Source organism: Pituophis catenifer, unplaced genomic scaffold, assembly GCF_029215685.1.
Source record: "Pituophis catenifer annectens isolate HBS135680 unplaced genomic scaffold, rPitCat1.0.hap2 SCAF_7, whole genome shotgun sequence".
In the NCBI taxonomy this organism is placed as follows: domain Eukaryota; kingdom Metazoa; phylum Chordata; class Lepidosauria; order Squamata; family Colubridae; genus Pituophis; species Pituophis catenifer.
In genome coordinates, this window is record NW_027256887.1 from 66,701,160 (window position 1) to 66,716,283 (window position 15,124).

General features: G+C 38.1%; 1 protein-coding gene across 2 annotated transcripts in view; it reads left to right on the forward strand.

The window, feature by feature from the left end:
• Positions 1-15,124, forward strand: part of SYN3 (synapsin III) — a 177,191-nt gene that overhangs the window by 151,573 nt on the left and 10,494 nt on the right. For both annotated transcript variants that reach the window (XM_070948007.1, XM_070948008.1), the window contains exons 7-9: positions 3,218-3,360; positions 6,216-6,290; positions 12,927-13,029. In XM_070948007.1, the coding sequence (XP_070804108.1) occupies positions 3,218-3,360; positions 6,216-6,290; positions 12,927-13,029 (321 nt within the window). The remainder of the gene's footprint in view (positions 1-3,217; positions 3,361-6,215; positions 6,291-12,926; positions 13,030-15,124) is intronic.

Below are 15,124 nucleotides of genomic sequence, written 5' to 3' on the forward strand. Positions count from 1 at the left end.
CTTGAGGATGATATGGGTTGTAATGTTAAAAAACGCCAGGCAAAATTGAGATAATTTCATTTTTTAAAATTTCTGTATCTTTATGAATCTCAGAAAAGGTGATATACATAAATTAACCCAGTAACATGCAATACATATAAATAACACTTTTAAAAGCCTCGACCAAAAGGAATCATAATACAGATTTCAGAAGGAATAGTAGAGTCTGGTTGGGCTATGTTAAGGCTTTAGTGCAAGGGTAAAAAGGAAAATACTCAAATTACACCAAAAAAAAAAAAAAACAACCTCAAACGATATTGTGCAATATTAGGGAAGGGTGTTTAAAAACTTAGACAAAGAAAGAGGGAGGGGGGAGAGACAGAACAGAGAAAACCCTCTCCCACATTCTTACATCATGCATATCTCCCAGGCACAGGGTTTTTAAGAGAGCTTTCTTCCCGCTTCAGATACATATTACTGGAACAGATATTTCTCAGACATCAGGGTCTTAAACCATTTAAGACCATAAAAATTATGATGAAAACTCTAAAACCTGACCTGTAGCATATAGGTAGTTCCTTTAGGATGTTTGAAGCAGCTGCATTCTGCACCACTTGCAGCTTCCAGCCAACTGCAAGGCATACTGCAATAGTTGTCAGACTTCGTGCTATTGAGACTGTTGGAAGAAAAATCCAGGTCCAGTTCTAAACTGGGAATAAAACGGAGGCTGATTGGAAAGAAAGATTCTGTTTATTGGTGAACAGAACCAACACACATTCAGCATGCAGTTCTGGGACAGCTGACAAAATGGAGTTGAGAGTGGAAGGGTTTTTATACTTTATTTGGGCTTTGCATTTGAGCTTCCTGTTTCTGTGCAAGAACATGTCCTTTAATATTCTAATTGCTGTTGTCAGATTCCTATGGGGCTGGCTCTATAGGCAGAAGGGGAAATGCAAATCCTAGGTGTTTGTCTGAGTTAATCTTGTCAACCTAATTGCTTATTCTGTCTGGTCCAGTTTTTCTGAATAGATTACCAAATCTGCATTTCTAAAAGCTGTCCCTTCAGTTTCTGCTTGGGGCAGGGAGACTGGTGCTGGTTTCTGCCTCCCTTAAGATTTTTTTTTTCATCCGTCCTTTAGGGGAAATATTCTATCCTGCCTTTTTAATATTCCCCAAAATATTTCATTCTCTAGGAGGGTGGGTGGGCGTTGACTTTCTATAAAACCCAGCCAGGAAAGGTTGCATCTGACAGTTGGGCACAGCTGGCCAAATGTACTTTGGGCCACCAAGATCTCTTGTGTCTCGCATGACAGAGGCAATCTTTGAGACATTTATTGAACCTCGTGCAATATGTGTTAAGGAATATGCGCAGAGTAACCCTTGAGTAGCAAGATTGTGCACATGAGAAATGACTGAAAGTGATTGTGAATAAGCACTGTTAATACAGACATACTGAGTTGTGATATTCTTTTACTTTTAGGAAAAAGTAAAGCAAAGTCCAATAAACAATCCAGGTCATACCCAGAGAAAGATACTTAAATTGTCAATCCAGGGATATTCCAAGAACAAAGTCTTCTTAGCAGTTGTTGTAGTCATATGCAATAAAACAGTTCTTTTTGGAGTTGCAAACAGGAACAAGTACAGCAGTAAAACAATCAGTAAAACAGTAGAAAATAACAAGTAGCAGTGAGCAAGCAGTGATCATGCAGAGAGAACAGGCAGAGAGGAGCAGAGGTAGCAATAATAATGTAATAAGAAAAATAAGCCATGATTCAAGCTTCCTCTTAAATACATTGGCTACAGAGCTAGCCAATCAGAATACAGTATGATGCAATACAGCATTACAGTCTTAAAGCTATACATTACAATTTGACTGCAAACATGCATTGATGGTTTATATATATTGCCAACCCAACCAATTAGGCAATAGCCATTCCCTAACATAATATGTATGGAATCCTATGACAATATATGTTCTAAATTCCATAGCTTATATTGTACTTCTAATACTGGTGGGATCAGAGCCTCAAATTGAACTGGATTTAAGTGAGAATCAACCCATAACATTTCCAGGTTGGAGGGTAGATGTTCAGTTCCACAACAGAGATTCAAATTAGTATCCCCCACCCACCTCTGCTGTATTAATTCCTGCCTGCGAAGGATATTTCCATGGAGGTCTTTATGCCAATTCAAAAGCAACTCTGGATTTCTTGTGATCCCACCATGTTAGCTGAGTTTAGTCTAAGCCAATTTCTGGTCTAGCTATGTTTTAATCAAAACAGTGATGACGATGCAATTTTCAGCAGGGAGATTTTGGAGAGGCTATGGGTATTTTTCTGCTGGAAGGATCTCTTGCCTTATCTTTCCTCCTCCTTTCTGAGTTTCAGCCCTCTTAGCAAGTCCATATTTTTACATAAAAGAGTGAAATTGATAAGAAGCCATTTTGTTTCTCAGTCTTTTTTTTTTTCCCTTTTCCCTTTTGGGATGGAGGTGGGAGAATTGATTTTGGTTGCAAAATCAAAATCAACCAGTGCAATCAAGTTGGTGGCAGCATAGAAGTGCAGTTCCTGTTTTGCAACATAAACATTGTGCAATTGTTTTAGAATGTACTAAGGACATTCTGTGCTATCCTTCCATTTTAAGGTGATCTCTAGTAGGGGAGGAATGGTGGCTTGATAGGCAGCTTCACACCATTACAAGCATCAGATTGATTTATATATTTTGCAAACAGGAAAATGCACAGAGTATATGTTTTAAAACATGAAAGAGCAAACAATAATGTATTTCATTTCCTTTTTCTGTGGAATGATGACAGGGATTGGAAGAGGGGCATTGCTTCAAGACTTGCAGCAGCTTTGATATGGGGTGGTATCTAGAACAAATCACAATCATGGAAAAATAGCAAACATGTATTGCAATAATTGAGTTGCCATTTGTCTTCCTATTCTGCTCCTCTATGTGCTTTTAGCATTCTCAGATTGATAGGAATGAAGATAATTAATATGTTTATTTCAAATTGCTTTGGAGGAATTGAGGAATGGACAAGGCTAAGATTCTGTTTCTCTGAAAGGACTGAGCATTGTGCACAGAAATGTCTTACAACTCCTATCCCTCAGGTTTTTTTAAATGTATTCCCTCCCCAGGGCATTTCACCCAGCAAAATGACAGTAATTCCTAGTAATCCCTGACTGACTGCACTATTTTTCATTTTTCTGTTTTGGCTCTTTATGAATCATAGGTGAAAATTGAGAACCAGCATGATTTCCAAGACATTGTAAGTGTGGTAGCCATGGCCAAAACGTATGTCACGACAGAGACTTTTGTTGACTCCAAATACGACATCCGAATCCAGAAAATTGGCAACAATTACAAAGCTTACATGTGAGTCTTTTTTTACCGATATTGTGACTATGTTGAAGAGACTATGTTGAAGAGATTTTGTTTTCAATTGAAAACAAAAGTAGTAACCAAAGAAATGTTAGAATTCTAAACGCACATTACATTCTAGATATTGCATTCTTCTCTTGTTTTAAAGGCTAGCCAAGAAAAATAATGTATGTTAAATGAAAAGAGAAATAATAACTTTGATATAATGCATTCCCTTCTGGTGAGGCTTTAGGCAGCTGCCAAACATATTGTCTTAACAGGATTCTGAATCACAAGTTAAAGAAATGCACACATGTTGCGGTTGCTTTGCTGTTCAGCAGCACATAGAATAAAAAAGACATGTTGGAAGGTCTATTAAAAGAAGGATTAGGCAACCAACAGTGGATTTGGTGTTCTCCAGATGTGAGAGATGCAACTCTAGAATTGCAGCCTCTTTTGTATTGGTAGTGACTAATAATTAAGACTAGGAACTCAAAAATAACAGGAAAAGCAAAATTCACAACCCATTTAACCACAACTAATCTGTGTTACAATTATATCATTCTTAGAACATACTCCCAAATGCTATTGTTTGTTCAATTGTTCACAATATAATATTTTCTGAAATGTATTGTGTTACAAAAAACATTTGTCAAGTAGAATGTAAGACATTTTGTCATCAGTAGCATATCAGAAAATTTTTGAAAATTCATTTGACAAGTACAAGAAAAAGAGAGAGGGAGAGGGAAGGAAGGAAGGAAGGAAGGAAGGAAGGAAGGAAGGAAGGAAGGAAGGAAGGAAGGAAGGAGAATGAAACTATTTTACATGATTTACCAATATCAGCATAAGTGGCTAAGTGACAGAAATGAAGTAAAAAGGTACACATTTTTATTTCTTTGAAAAAATGCATTTTTATCTTTTATTAATATTTTTAAAAAACCGAAAAGACAAAAAAGAAAAAATTAGAGCAAACATTGAATTGGTAGTTGGACAGAGAGATTGCAAAATTGTGCAGTTGGTGCTCAGTATATTGTTGATAATGGATAAAAAGCAAAATGTACTGAGTTGTTTTTGACAAAAAGGAAAAGAAATATAAGTTTCTTTTTAAATATCTGAGTTGAATGCCAATATCTCCACTATTTATTATTTAAAGATAAATTACCCAATAGAAAAGAGAGGGGAAAAAAGAGTGGGGAGGAAATCTGCTAAAAGCATTATTGAGTAAATATTTAGTTTCCAACTTCCCATTTGTATCCTGACTGATATTCAATATTTATACAATTCAAATTTTTATGTATTTCTAACTTCAATTCTTTAATTAATTATTTTCCCCTTAAAGTGTACTCTAATATTTACATTTGCCTTGCTATGTAATATATAATATGCATGGAAACTATTTCGCTTGAATTTAGTCAAACTTCAGTTGTGAATATACGCTGCTAATTTTACCACTATTGATTATGCTTCCCATTCTGATATCATCAGGAATATATCTCTTTGCCAATGTTGTATTTAACCTCTCCTTGAAGCCAAGAGAGCATGCATCTTAGTAAATTGTGATTTCTGTGTGTGATATAAAATGTATATAGACATCATGTAATGATCTAAATTTCAATTTAAGTGATGCCATCTTTTCTGAGGGCAGAAGAGATGCTAACTTACAAAAGTTAAGACTGCACAAGGAGGAGACATCAGCCAAAATTGTAATGTAGATTCAGCTCTTGATCTGAAATGATTTTTTAAAAGTCCAGAAAGATCAGCACTTCCTTAGCCTGTCAATATTCAGTTTCCTGTATATTGTCATGTATTTGAAGGAACTTCTCCATATATTTTGCTTAGCCTTTGCTGTAAGAATTAAACCACATTGTGTTGGTCTTACCCAAGCATCATTCAAAATGTCATTAAATGTATTTTATAGCTAGTTCTTTTCCAGCATGTGGAAAAAAATATTTGTAACAAGTGATGTGCTCAAAGCTGGTACTGTGACTGATACTGCAATTAAAATTCTGAATATTAGTTTCAGAATGTTCTACTTTTCAGCAGACAACTGTGTTCTCGTACCCTTCTGATGATGCACATCAAGAGCCTGTGAAAGCTGACATTTATAGTTACAGTATCTGATCATGGCAGTTGGGCAATTTTTTGGATGCTACACTCTAAATGTAATTTCAGAAGATCAAGTCTGCCAGCGGCACTACCAGCAAGCACAGGCATTAATAACCAGTTACAAGAAAAAAAGACTTGAGTCCTTTAATACCACTTCAGGAATCAGTAGGAGAAAGCCAGTGGGTGGTTTTTAGTGCCATTCAATCTCCGTCAGAAGAGATAGCTGTATTTCTATCACAATAGGAAGTAGACCTCAATGAAAGCCACTGGTTTAGCTTTTTATCCTATCATCTCCCTTTTTTTTAAGACCAATTCTAAAGCTCACTGATTTCTGTGGGAAGCTTTTGCTTGGCTTTTCTGGCATAGAGCTTCATGAGCAGTTTAAATTCTACACTACAGTGGGCAAGGTTAATTATTCCACAGCCTTTTCACAGACATTTCTACTGTACAATGCCTGGCGTACCCTGCAAAAGAGTTCATAAGGCTGATATAAGAACACCCAACAAGGATTTGGATGAAGATGTAACTATGTGGGAGGTTGCCAGCATTTAGAGGGCCATTTCCAGCTTATGGGTGGTGTTACGCATTGACTGAATCATCAGCAACAGTTAAAAGCTTCGAAGACAGCAGGGCTCTGAAAGGATTTTGTGCCAACTCCGTCTGTCCTGCTTCCCTCATTTCTTCCCTCCTTTGTTCAGTTTGGAGAGGAATTACAATGTTTGGGAGCATTGATTGTGCTCATATGGCTTGTTTGTTTTTCCCAGGAGGACATCAATCTCTGGAAACTGGAAAGCAAACACAGGTTCTGCCATGTTGGAACAGATCGCCATGACTGAGAGGTAATAAATAGAAAGAGCTACTATTACTAACATACAACCTTTGGGGTTCATCGGATAGGCTTAAAACTGCATTAAGTTATTATCTCAAACAGCCAGCAGGAGTGCAGAAACCCAATTTGCATTCTTGAACATTAAAACATGGCACCTGCTGCTTTCTGCTTCTCCTCCTCATTTAACTCTAGTGTTGCTTTCTTTCTCTGGAGCAAGAGAGCACAGTGGGGTGATATCTCCGATTCATCCTAGATCAGAGGTCTCCAACCTTGGCAACTTTAAGCCTGGCGGACTTCAACTCCCAGCAAAGCTGGCTGGGGTATTCTGGGAGTTGAAGTCCGCCAGGCTTAAAGTTGCCAAGGTTGGAGACTCCTGTCCTAGACTGTCATGCCAAGAAGGCAGAGTGAGAGGCAGGCTGAAAGGAGAATATTTTTTTTTTTAATTTGATTTATATGCCGCCCTTCTCCGGAGACTCAGGGCGGCTTACAATGCGTTAAGCAATAGCCTTCATCCTTTTGTATATTTATACAAAGTCAGCTTATTGCCCCCATAAACTGGGTCCTCATTTCACCTACCTTAGAAAGGATGGAAGGCTGAGTCAACCTTGAGCCTTGGAGAGATTCGAACCAGCAGAAATTGCAGGCAGCTGTGTTAATAACAGGGTGCACTAAACCCCTGTACTATCAAGGCTCTTTGATAGTAATATGCCTGAGCTTTTCCATTTCCAGTCAAGGCAGGTTTCCTATACCAACATTTTCTGCACAGAACTATTCAATTTACAATCAGGTTGTTATGTGAGTTTACTACATTGCTGTTGTGTATTTTATTACACATTATGGCAAAATAACGGAGCACCTATTTGCACACAGAAGGTCCTAGGCTAAACTTGACTGTCTTAAAATAGGTTTAGAAGACCTCTGTGTGTATACTTGCCTAACAGTGTATATAACATTGAATGCAACAGGCCAACCTAAGGCAATGTCTTCCGTACACGTTCAAATGCAAGTCTGTAAAATATGATATATAATCCTAATTAACTTGAAATGTGTAATAGTTTTTGAAATGTGTTATATTAATATACTTTTAAATACTCCTTTATGAAATATGTGAGACACATGAATCTCTCTGTGCTCAACTAAATCTTGGTAACCCACATATGAATGCAAAAGTGATTGATCAGCCTTTTATTGACCCCTTATGATGCAATGTTAGCTCTGTACCTGAATGTTAAACAAATCCTACAAAGAATCCTGGCATAAATCAATTTGAATGTTTTGCTTCCTACAGATCCTAGGCAGGACTGATGCTAGCCAGAATGAATTCAATAAAGGAGAATATTTGTAGCTCAGGGTTGAAATGAGGGGTCCTTGGTGTTCTCTGAGCTTGCTTGTTTTCTTGTAAACGTTTCATTACCCTAACTAGGTATCATCATCAGTGCTAATAAGGAGTGCTGTTTGCTGTCAGTTTATATTCTGGTGTCTTGCTTGTCAGTGTGGCTGGGGGTAGTCTTAGAGATTCTTTGGTTGGGCTGTTTACTGATGGCTCTTTGGCAGTTTCTTCATTGGGGTATTGCTTACTTGATTGTTGGTCTGAAGTTAACCTTGGAGTTAATCCAGTGGTAAAATCCAAAAAATTTTTACTGATTTTTTTTACCGGTTCTGTGGCTTGGTGGGCATGGTGTAGTGTAGCTTGGTGTGCGTGGCAAGGGAAGGATACTGCAAAATCTCCATTCCCACTCCACTCTGGGGAAAGGATACTGCAAAATCTCCATTCCCACCCCACTTTGGGACCAGCCAGAGGTGGTATTTGCCAGTTCTCCGAACTGTTCAAAATTTCCGCTACCAGTTCTCCAGAACCTGTCAGAACCTGCTGGATTTCACCCCTGAGTTAATCTATGCTGATCTGGGTGCTGGTTACTGGTGGAGAGGTGCTGGAGTCTTTCTCTTTTGGGCTGAATGAATTCAGTTAGCATTCTCTTGTTCTCCACCTCCCCCAAATTTTGTGGTGGAATAGATTATGGAACAATTTGAACATCTCTTTTGTTTTTTTAAAAAAAACTATTTGAACAGATTGCTATTCAGCACTTCATGACCATGCGACTTTCTTTTAGGTTGCACTGAAGTATTCAGGATGGGCTTATTATGCCCAACTACTATTGCATTCGAAGCTTGTTTGAGACTGTTGAATTATTTCCTATCTACACTTACCCTAAAAAGTTGTGTGCTGTCTTTCCAACATCTTCGTGTTCATTCTTTCATGAGGAGCCACTTTGTCCCTTTCCTCCAGCCCTAGATTTCCATGAAGTTCCTTGTGAATTAGCATGGGCAACCTGTTTGATTCATGAGGTTAATCCGCAATGTCAACAGCACATTCCTAGTACCCTTCTCCTCACACAAACCCAGTGTGGGAAAGAATTAGCTCACCAATGATAATTTATTCTAATTTTAGACTTTCTCTTCAAGAAAGGTATTCAGATTTTCACCTTTGTCCCCATTGTTTCTGCCTTTCCCTAATGCTTTGTCACCTCACTCTAGAAGTGCAGTGGTGACTACAAAGACAACACTGTTAGGATGATGTCAGTCAGAAATCAGTATGAGCCATTTCTCCATTAGAGACAGATTTCCACCATATGAGGGCATTCCCAAGGTATTTCAGAACAGAAACATGGTCTGCAGTATCTCAAGTTTTTTCAAACTTCTGAAAAGCCCCCAGGATGAGGGGGGGGAAACTACACCCAAAGTTTTTATAACTTGTATTTAGAGTTAATATAACTAATTTTTCTCCCACCGAATTGGGTGAAAGAAAAGAACATTTAAGAAAAAAAAGAAGTACCACAAATATTTCTCCTATCCATTGTTTGGTCAGAGTGAGTGAGTATGCAGCTTTGGATAATGCCGTTCATTTGCCATCAGATTCTTTGCATTTTTACAATCAAATAACTCTTTGCTCCCTTTTAATGATTCACAAGGTAAGCTATCTAAGTTATCTACTTCATTAGGCTTAATAGGTAGGGCTGGCCCTAATAAGAAGTGGTGTGTTTTGTTTTTTTACTTTAATTGACTATAAAATACAGACAATGTATTTAGCAAGTGCTGCTACTTATGCAGAAATATCTGCATAAGTATCTACCAGAATTCCAACTTCATGCCAGCTGTGGAGGTCTGATATAGGTCCTCCTATCAGTCCAAGTATTCCAGCTGGCAGGGTCCAGAAGAAGAGTGTTATCTGCCATTGCACCTGCCCTTCCGAACATCTTTCTCCCCAAGTGAGGTCCAACCCTCCTGACCTTCCATAAGAGCCTAAAGACCTGACTTTGCCAGTAAGCTTGGGGCTCCAATGAAGAAGCATCACAGTGGAAGTGGTTGATCAATTAATAAAGACCCCACTTCCCCTCCATTCTATCTTTTAATTGGGCTGCAATATTTGGCTCTTCATTGTATTTTATTTATGCCTTTTTAGCTTTGTATAGCTGCCCAAAGTTACCCTGAGATAATAAATTTTACAAATAAATAAATAATAAAAATACCTAAGACTACAAATCTTATCCTGATTTACATCTATTCGGCTTAGATTCAGGAAAGCAGCAGACTATATAGATCCCTTTTAAACCCTTATAAAAGATGAAAATAAGGAAATACCCCTAAATACAGAAAGGATGAAATACAGAATACCTTTTTTGTTTTATAGGCTTTCCATGTACTAGATATTTTGACATGGCTTCAGAAAGCTCATATGCAGCTTTCCAAAGCAATATGTTCGTGTCACTTCTATAAGTGACTGACAACTTAGACATAAAAGCTAAAGGCAACATAACAAACTGCAATAGAATGCAAAATAAAGAAAGCAAAGGAATAAAAACAGTTGGCAGCAGCATAGTAATTAAATTGCACTGAAATCAAATGAAATGGGGATCATCTTTGACCCTGCTTTGACAGACATGTCCATGTGCTTTTCTTGGAAATGATACAGAAATAGTTTTCCAGTGTATTCTGGATCTTTTATTATTATTATTTTCCAGTCTTGCTTACAATTCAGGAATTGTGGACTCTCACCCAATTCTAATTAAGTGTAATTAGAATTAGAATGAATTAGCATTAATTAAGCTAACGTTGCCTAGGTGCTATCATCCAGCAGAGCAAAAGCATTTTGCTTATGGTTACAATCAACAAAGTTTTTAGGGGCTAGGAAGAGAGAGTTCCACAACCAATGATACCCAAGTGTTATCACTGCTCTTTTAATCACTGTCATCTAATTGTCCAATGTGGGCAACAAGGAATTAAAGTCATTTGCCTCTATGATCCTTTTCACTTTGGGCAGTGATTGACATAAGGAGAACAAGCAACCATGGGTGGAAATGAGACGTTATTCTCACTGACAGCATGTCAAAACATGGGGCCACTTTAAACTTTATGTCCATTAAAGAACATAATAGTCAGGAAGATTCCTATCGTGATGGATCATCTTCAGATATCTGCAGTCCTGATCCTTGCTACAATCGTCTTACAAAAGAAAGGAAAGTCCCCTTTGTCATATGGTCTGGATACATGAGGAATTACATTCCATGTTCTTTATCCAGCCTGGGTTTGTAATCTTCTCCACAAATGTTTGGAATTTTTGAAATTTGATGCATGTTCAAGAGAATAGAAACATTCAATTAAAAATTCCTTTTGCTTGTTTCATTTAGACAACTGTTATGAGACCATGCGCTTCTAGAGAATTTTCTTCTTTCTTATCATCTAAAGCAGAAGTGGTACTTACTAGAAGCTCTTTTTCTGCCTACTAGGCCTCTATTCTTTTCATATTCTGTTTTAAAAGGATTACCGTATTTTTCAGAGTATAAGACACACTGGAGTATAAGACGCACCTATCTTTTTGGTGAGGAAAAGAAGAAAAAGAAATTTCCCTCTACCTCTGAGCAATTTTGCCTCGTTGCAGCAAACAGCAAACAGCCTGCTTTACTTTCATTTTCGTTTTCAGCATAGCTTGATTAGCACAAGGGGAAAAAAAAATCTGCTCCAGCAATTTACCTCTTTGCAGCAAGCAGCAGAGCCCTGCGCAAAACAGCTGAGAGCAAATCAGCTGAGAGTCGGGAGGCCGATCCAATCAACTTGTGCTAATTAGGCTGTGCTGAAGCTGAAAGGAGCTGGTTTTTTTTTTTTTTTTTTTTTTTTTTGCTGTTTGCTTGCAAGGAGGTAACTGCTGCGAGGCAGAGGCCAAAGAGTGGGGGCCAGTGGATGGGCGGGGCTACATTCGGTATATAAGACGCACCTAAATTTTCACCCCCTTTTAGGGGGGAAAAAGGTGCATTTTATACTCCGAAAAATACGGTATGAATGGAAAGAGCTGCATGGGCTAGTCATACTTTTTTACAAAAAAGAAAACCCATAAAAACCCAGGAAGAATTAGGCATCCCAACACTGAGGACTTTTTTCTTTATTAGAGAAAACAGCTCATTGAACATTTGGTGTTGCTTGATATAGTGGTAAGAATTAACATACCTATTAAGACACAAAATAGGACACCATCTAGTCAAAATACTCAGTATTAAACTAAGGACAGAAGTCATTCTTTGTCCAGCTTTCTCAAGAAATGTAGCACTTAGACTTATATACTGCTTCACAGTGCTTTACAGCCCTCTCTAAGCAGTTTACAGAGTCAGCATATTGCCCCCAAACAATCTGGGTTCTCATTTTACTGACTCGGAAGGATGGAAGGCTGTGTCAACCTTGAGCTGGTGAGAGTCGAACTGCCAAATTGCTGGCAGCCGGCAGTCAGCAGAAGTAGTCTGCAGTATTACATTCTAACCACTGCACCACCACAGCTCTTAATTCTTATAATTCTCTTTCTTTTCCCACCAAGTTCCTGAGGACATGGTTATTCTATTTGATTATGTGTTATTAATTTGATGTTAATTCTTAGTCACCACATACATAGATTATCTTCAGAATGACCTCTTCTCAACCTGGTTCTTCAAATCTTCCAACAGTTCACCTATCACCACAGCAATTGAGTTTTTGTCTTTCTTCCATTTACTCAGCTTTATAACTTCTCAATAGAGCTAGGTCTTTGTACAATGGGTCCAAAGTATGATATTTGTGGACATTTGTATGATAATTTTTTGTTAAGATCCATATTTTTTTTTCTTGGCTATTCATGATATTCTCCAGTTTTGATGTTGAATTTTCTCTAACATCAAAATTAAAACATGTCAATACTCTTTCTATCTTGCATTTTCAAAGTCCAATGTTTACTTCCATTGAGTGCCACAGAAAAAGCCATTACTAATTAAAGATTTTGATCTTTGCAGGTATATAGATTCATAGGGCATTTAATATCTTTTGTAACACTTTCAATGCTATTCTACCAAATGATAACTTGGAGTGTATTTATTGCATTCTTGTTCCTGTACTGTTGAGAGTTGAATGTAAAATGCAGAACCTATACAATATATTAATATTTTCATCGCAAATATGGATATAATCAGAAATATTTTAATTTAAAAAAACATCTGTATTATTAGCATAAAACCATTGTAAAACAATATCCATTTTTGAAAAGTTAAGAATATTGCCATCCCTAAATAAGAAGCTTGTTTGATATTTTTTTTAAATCACACTTTAAATAAATAATAATCTCTTTTGGCAGATACCGACTCTGGGCAGATTCTGTTGCAGAGATGTTTGGCGGCCTTGACATCTGTGCAGTCAAAGCTGTTCACAGCAAGGATGGCAAAGATTATATCATTGAGGTGAGGAGAGCTGAATGAATAGAATTTAAGTACCATTTAAACAAAGAGATTCAACATGGCAACCCATCCTGTCTTGCCCATCCAGCAGTTCTAAAGCATTATTGCAAGTAGATAAATGGGTACCACTCCAGTGGGAAAGGCTAGTTGTGTGAAGAGAATGGGGGCCAATGCTGGACTTGCTTGGATGCAAGGTGAGATTGGTGGAAGAGGCCCTGGAAGAAATCACCAACCCAAATGCTTCTAGCCAGCTGGTACAAGCTAGTTTACCTCCCATGGATAAGTACACAAACGCAAAACTGAACAAACCAGCAATTAGGCTGTCAAGATACTCTGTAACATAGCATTGTAGAGCTCCCTGACAAATGTATGCCATACAAAATTAATAAAGCACAGCAACCCATCCAGACACATATGCAGTTATTTCAGCACTTTGCCTACATATCTTTTTCACCTATTCCATCTTAGAACTGATTCATTTAACTGATTTAATAGAAGACAGAGCATTTGGCTTCAGAATAGTATGGTATTAGCTATTCTCAGGTTTATACATCTATGTTAAAATAATTAGGAAGCACTTTTCCATTTCAGTCTGCCAGGCCCTTTCAAGCACCTTTTGTAGCTTTAAATCACAAGGAATAGGGCTTTTCCTCCTAGGATGCACTTTGAAACAAGGTGAATGCTATGAATGGAAATAATAAAGGGCAGGGAAACAAAACCTCATATTAACTTGAAAAAAAAAAATAAACCTAGCAGTTCAATAACAATGTTCAGGATTCATGACCTAACTCAACTTCCTTTTCCACTTGCTTCATTGGTGTAGATGACAAGTACATGATCTAACGGAGAGAGAGAAAGAGGCAGAACAAAGTTGAATGCCCTGTGATAGAGAGGGCTCCTGTCTCTTTTCATCACCCAGCTTTTATAGACTGCACCACAATGGGATGTGTAGACTGAACTTTGTGCTGTTTTCATTAGACTTGGGAAGCCAGCCAACTCAGAGGAAGGAAAGAGTAGATTATGCACATCAAAGTGGTGATATAAGAAAAGAAAAAGTTTAAAGCAGAGAGAAATGGAACAATGCTAATCAAAGGCTGGCGGAGTCTAAAGATAAGAAAACCAATGACCTTGTTGGCGTCCATGAGACCAGAAAAAGGGATCTTTCCTGCTCCTGTGTCTTTTAAACAAAAACTTAGCAGGTGCATGGTGTTTTCCAGATGTTTTGTTATAATCCCCGCAATCCCTCACCATTGGTCAAGATAATTGAAAATGATAGCTGAACTCCAAACACCTGTAAGGCACCAGCTTACCTCATTGAGTTAGCTTTCTTCAGATGCTGATTTTAATATTTCTTCAGGAGGTTCTAATATGTATTACTGCAGTTCTCTGTTTGGCCAAACCCCAAAATGAAGCCTTGAATCAAGAGTCAAAGCTTTTTTGAGATTCCAGCTAAAACAAAATAAGGAAACTCCCCAAGGAGCTTGTGGGTGGCGTGAATAATAAATCCTTCTGTCCCTCTTTATCAGGGACACTCTAGCTCTAAACAAAAAGCCTGAAGTTTTTTGAAGTAAAGCTGGCCATGCTGAGAGAAACTTATTTGTCGGAGTGGAGAGGGTCAGACCATGGAGAGGGATGGATATTTGAAAATCATCAAAGCTGAAATGAAAAACCTGCTCAAGGGAGGGGGGAGAAGATAATCAGGGCAACTGGAGAGAAAAATGAGCAAATGTCCTTGGTTACCATATGAGGATGCTGGAATGGAGACTTAGTGTCTGCCCTGCTGTAAACTCCACCAACGCAGGGAGGTGAATAGAGCCTGCCTACTGCAACATTCAGGGCCACTGACATATCCAAATAGCTGCATGTGGGAGAGCATTCCCACCCACTGAGCCTTGGGAAGCTGATGAGAACCACATGAGCCCTCCAGGACCAGCACATTCTTCTGCTGCATAAATGTCCTGCAGGAATCAGTGACAGGTCAAAGGTTATGTGACACAAGTGTGCTGCCAGGAAGGGGGTGGGCGGAATCTCTGCTTTTTCTATTTCTTCTCTTCCTGTAAGTCAAGCTAGAGCAACTGTCATGTGGGTCACTTTTAAT